General features: G+C 46.5%; 1 protein-coding gene across 3 annotated transcripts in view; it reads left to right on the top strand.

Moving 5' to 3' along the window:
* Nucleotides 1-4019, top strand: part of AFF2 (AF4/FMR2 family member 2) — a 635691-nt gene that overhangs the window by 176730 nt on the left and 454942 nt on the right. For 2 of the 3 annotated variants that reach the window (XM_019521658.1, XM_019521657.1), the window contains exon 1: nucleotides 831-1011. The exons of the other annotated variant lie outside the window; for it this stretch is intronic. In XM_019521658.1, the coding sequence (XP_019377203.1) occupies nucleotides 965-1011 (47 nt within the window). In that variant the 5' untranslated portion in view covers nucleotides 831-964. Of the gene's footprint in view, nucleotides 1-830; nucleotides 1012-4019 lie in introns of those variants that run through there. 3 annotated transcript variants of the gene reach the window in all.

The raw sequence follows: 4019 nt of genomic DNA, 5'->3' as shown, positions 1-4019 counted from the left end.
TAGGTCCAGATATGCCAGGCTTTTTGCCATCCTGGTTGCACTGCTGGTTCAACCTCTCACAGCCTCTGTCGTCTGCTGCAGGAAATGGTCACTTACCTCTTCACTTTTTTTTTTTTTAACTTTATGTATCCCAGGCCAAATTAGCCAAAACTAATCCCAAATCCAAGAGTCCAGAACCATAAGTGGCCCTTCTCCCACCCCCATCTGGGGCTTCAGATGTTCCCAAAACCTCTGGCAGGCATCCCACTTGTCAGGCCCAAGCCTGGAGGCTTGGGGTGTGGATGCCCCCGAGTTTTGCTTGCCCTCAGCCCTAAGGCCCCAGGGCCAAGTCTCCCATTTCACAGACATTAAACCACACAAGATCATCCATGAAGTGGGCTGAAAGCCAAGACCTTCCCAGTGCAGCAGCAGAGCGGGAGGTCGGGCAGGTCTCTCCTCACGCGAGGCGTGCGGCCTTCCCGGGCCTCTGTAGCCGCAGCGTTTCCCTCGCCCGGCCTCGCTTGATGAAGCCCAATTTGCACCCCCTTTCTGTCACAAAACTTCCCGGAGCGGGGTGCGGGAAAACGCCTTCCTGAGGGAGAGCCGAGCAAACAGGCCCCAAGCGCCCCTCCTGGCGCGGCGGGTTTCACCACAGGAGGAGCCCGGGGGCTGTCGGGACCGGCGTGGGGCGGCTCTGCCAGATCCTGGAGATGATCATGTGCTGGCTCCATGTCGTGGCTTCTGGCTGCCCAGGCTCCTCCCCTCGTGCCGTGTGTGATGCTGCCGCTGTTGCTGCCGTGCCTGCCTCTCCCAGCCAGGCAGCCAGCTCGGCTGCTGGCGGCGGCGGCGGCGGCTTCTCCCTCCCTCCCGCTGCGGGCGCCTCCAGCCCGGCTCGGGGCAGGGGGGGCAAGTCACCTAATGCAATCCCTGCACTTCTAGCCGGGCTGGGGAGGGCGGGGGCACCCCTTCTTTGAGTCTCATCGGTATGGATCTATTCGACTTTTTCAGGGACTGGGACTTGGAGCAGCAGTGGTAGGTTTTAATTTTAATTTTAATTTTTTTTTTTTGGTTCTTCCATCTTCTTTCCTCTCCCCCTTTGTTCCCCGCTCCTCTGTCTGGAAACCCCGCTTTTTTGGGGGGGGATGTGTCACGCGTGTCCATCCTGGGCATGGACTTTCTCCGCTTGCTGCGAGTTTCCCCCCGCGAGGCATCGCCGGGCACGGCCGCTGGCTCCGCGCCGGGGCTGGTTCCCGCACCGCTCTGCCGGGCAGGGAGCCTGCGATGCGGGGGGAAAGTTGGAGAGGCGGGCGCGGGGTGCACCGCTTTGGAAAGGGGGGGTGTAGCCACCATCCAGAGCGGCGTTTCCCCAGGATCGGGGCTGCAAGGATGATCTGGGCACTGCTTGTCATGGGGGGAGGGGGGGGGTCTGCTATGTGTCAAGCTGCATGTTGGAAGATGTTTCCAAACCTCTGTTGCTCGTTGCATGGTTCAAATGAAGGCTTCAAGTTTCAAGCCTTGGTGGGGGTGTCGGGGTGGTGTTTTGCTGTTCTAGACAAGGGAAAGCCTCACTGAAGTTAGGCTTGGAAGTGGAAAGATCAAGTCGCCAGGATCTTATCGCACCAGATCTGACACTTGGGGGTGGGGGGAGCAGAAAGTAGGACTTGAGGGTTTTATGGCTTTGCAAGTGAGTAGACACCTGGGAAGGACAGGGTGGTAGATGTGGCTGAAATATTGTGAACTTGTTGCCAAAAAAAAGAGGGGGAGATGCTGAGGCATTTTGCAAAGCGGGGGGAGTAGCAGAAAGTTGGTCTGGGGGCAGGTCTTGAACTTGTGTGGCTTGGCATGGGCTGGTAATAAAGCGGTGTTTGCTTGTTCTGGTGCAGTTCATCTTTCATTGTACTTCGGCTAGCAATTGGTGGTGATTTTTTTTTTTTTTTTCCATGTGTGGAGGACTTCGGCTATTGATGACGGGGTCTTAAATGTCTGCGCGGTTGGCCAACAAGGAAAAAAGAATCAGATCCTGTGTGTTTTGTCAGTCCTAATCTCTAAATGCCACCCAGATTATATAAAAGTGTGCATGTGCACTGCTTATTTTGCAGAAGGCTTCACTTTACTTTGCTGATAATTTAAGCAATGCCTGTGCAAGAAGATCATGTATTTAGTTAATAACTATCATTTTGCCAAACATACTGTAGCAGCTCTGGTTGCAAATCCAAGATAATCAGAACCCAAATACCTGTCAGGGCCTATTTTATAGCAATTTAGAGGAAATCCTTGGAACAATAAATTACACTGTATCAATATTCATCTGTAAGAGGCCGTTTTGGATTTCCTGATGTGTTTTATCAGCTCTGCATAAACCTTTGCCTTACAGCTTTTAATAACCATGCTGTTGTTATTTAAAAGTAATAATCACAATAAAATTAGGGCTCAATTAAATATTATGCTTCTGCACACTATCTTTACTCTGCTACACTAATTTATTTTCCAGACAACTGATAAGCACTGTATTATTACTCAAATAGTATTTGCATACAATTTGCTTAATTTATGGTGTGGGTAATATCATTAATTTAATAGAAGCTGTTACAACTGCATATGTGGGTGTAGTTCAGATACTAAGCACATTACAGGTATTGAGTTTTAACATATGTTTAATAACTTATTCTTATCTGACTATAGTCTTACATACATTTTGTGATGTGTGTCACAAAGAGCAAAGCACTTGTGCCTCTGCTTTTGTATGAAATATTTGTATATTGCTGCTTGTTCTCCAAATGTCATTCACTTGGTTTCTTACAGTGAAAATTATTGTTTTAAAGGAAATCTAATGTTCTTGGCTCATTGGATCCTAAAACATGTTTTACTCTTATGATTGTGCTTGTTTCTAAGCAGTCACTATCTAGAGAAACTCAGTATATTATAGATAATATACTGTGCATGTATGTATTTGTACATGCCTATATGCACACACAAATACATGTGTATGCATACACACACATTTTTTACACACACACACGCGGAGTAATTGGTTCATTATTATGCATAAATGTGCACAGTGGGATTTGTGTGTGTGGGTACCCGCAACTCTTATATACGCATACATAATTATATTAACAGTATTAAGTATTTGAAATTGTATGTTATTGCATGTCTTACTCATGCAAGTAGTTCTTTTGCATGAATAAGGAAAGTATAACTGGCCCATCAGTATATTATATACAACTTGTACACCACATAGCTGTGTCCAGTGGCATATAGAAAAAGTTCTGTACATACATACAATAAGCTACCTACCTAATATGTATATACTAGAAAAAGACATTATTGTATGTGTGTTCATATGTTCTGAAGTCATGCTTCTCCTTCACTGTAGTTTTTTAAGTTTGCCTTTCCTAAAGATATATTTAATAAACATTTATAAGGCAAATAGGGACCTGGTCTTGCATTCCTTAGACATCTAAAGCTTCCCTTGATCTCAGTTAGAGTTTTGAGTCCAAAAGAAAGCAAATTTAGGCCCACAGTGTGTGTGTGTGTGTGTGTGTGTGTGTGTGTGATCGATCTAAGTACACAAGCTCAGATTACAAATATGACAAAAACATTAGCTTTAATGCGGGAAATACAGAGATTGACAGTAGTTTAAATGAGCCTGTTCCCAAGTAGCATGCATGGACAGTGCAAAGGTGATTCTTATGTCTATCCCCTTTGCCAAAGCAACTTCCACAAGGATTTGGAGGAGCCCAGAAAAATGCCGTTTTTTATTGTTCCTCTCTGGGAGGTATGTCTCTGTGTGGGCTTCTCTTTGCCCCCTCTATTAGGATGTCAAAGCTGTAATGTTTGCTACCACTGGGCATGTTTTTAAAGCCATTTGTAGCATAATCAGGGGGAGCTTTACCTGGATACAAACTCCAGAATTGGGGGTTTCATTTTTGATGATTAGGAGTAATTGCAGTAGCTCAGAAGTTAGGGATTTCAGGGCAGTTTACAACTGTTGCAGCGTGTCTTATTTTTTTCAAATGGGGACCCTGGGGGGGGGGGGG

The sequence above is a fragment of the Gavialis gangeticus genome, unplaced genomic scaffold (assembly GCF_001723915.1).
Source record: "Gavialis gangeticus isolate Ggan-Ray unplaced genomic scaffold, GavGan_comp1, whole genome shotgun sequence".
Taxonomy (NCBI): Eukaryota; Metazoa; Chordata; order Crocodylia; family Gavialidae; genus Gavialis; species Gavialis gangeticus.
Note: the sequence above shows the minus strand (reverse complement) of the source record. Positions and strands in the feature narration are given on the sequence as shown.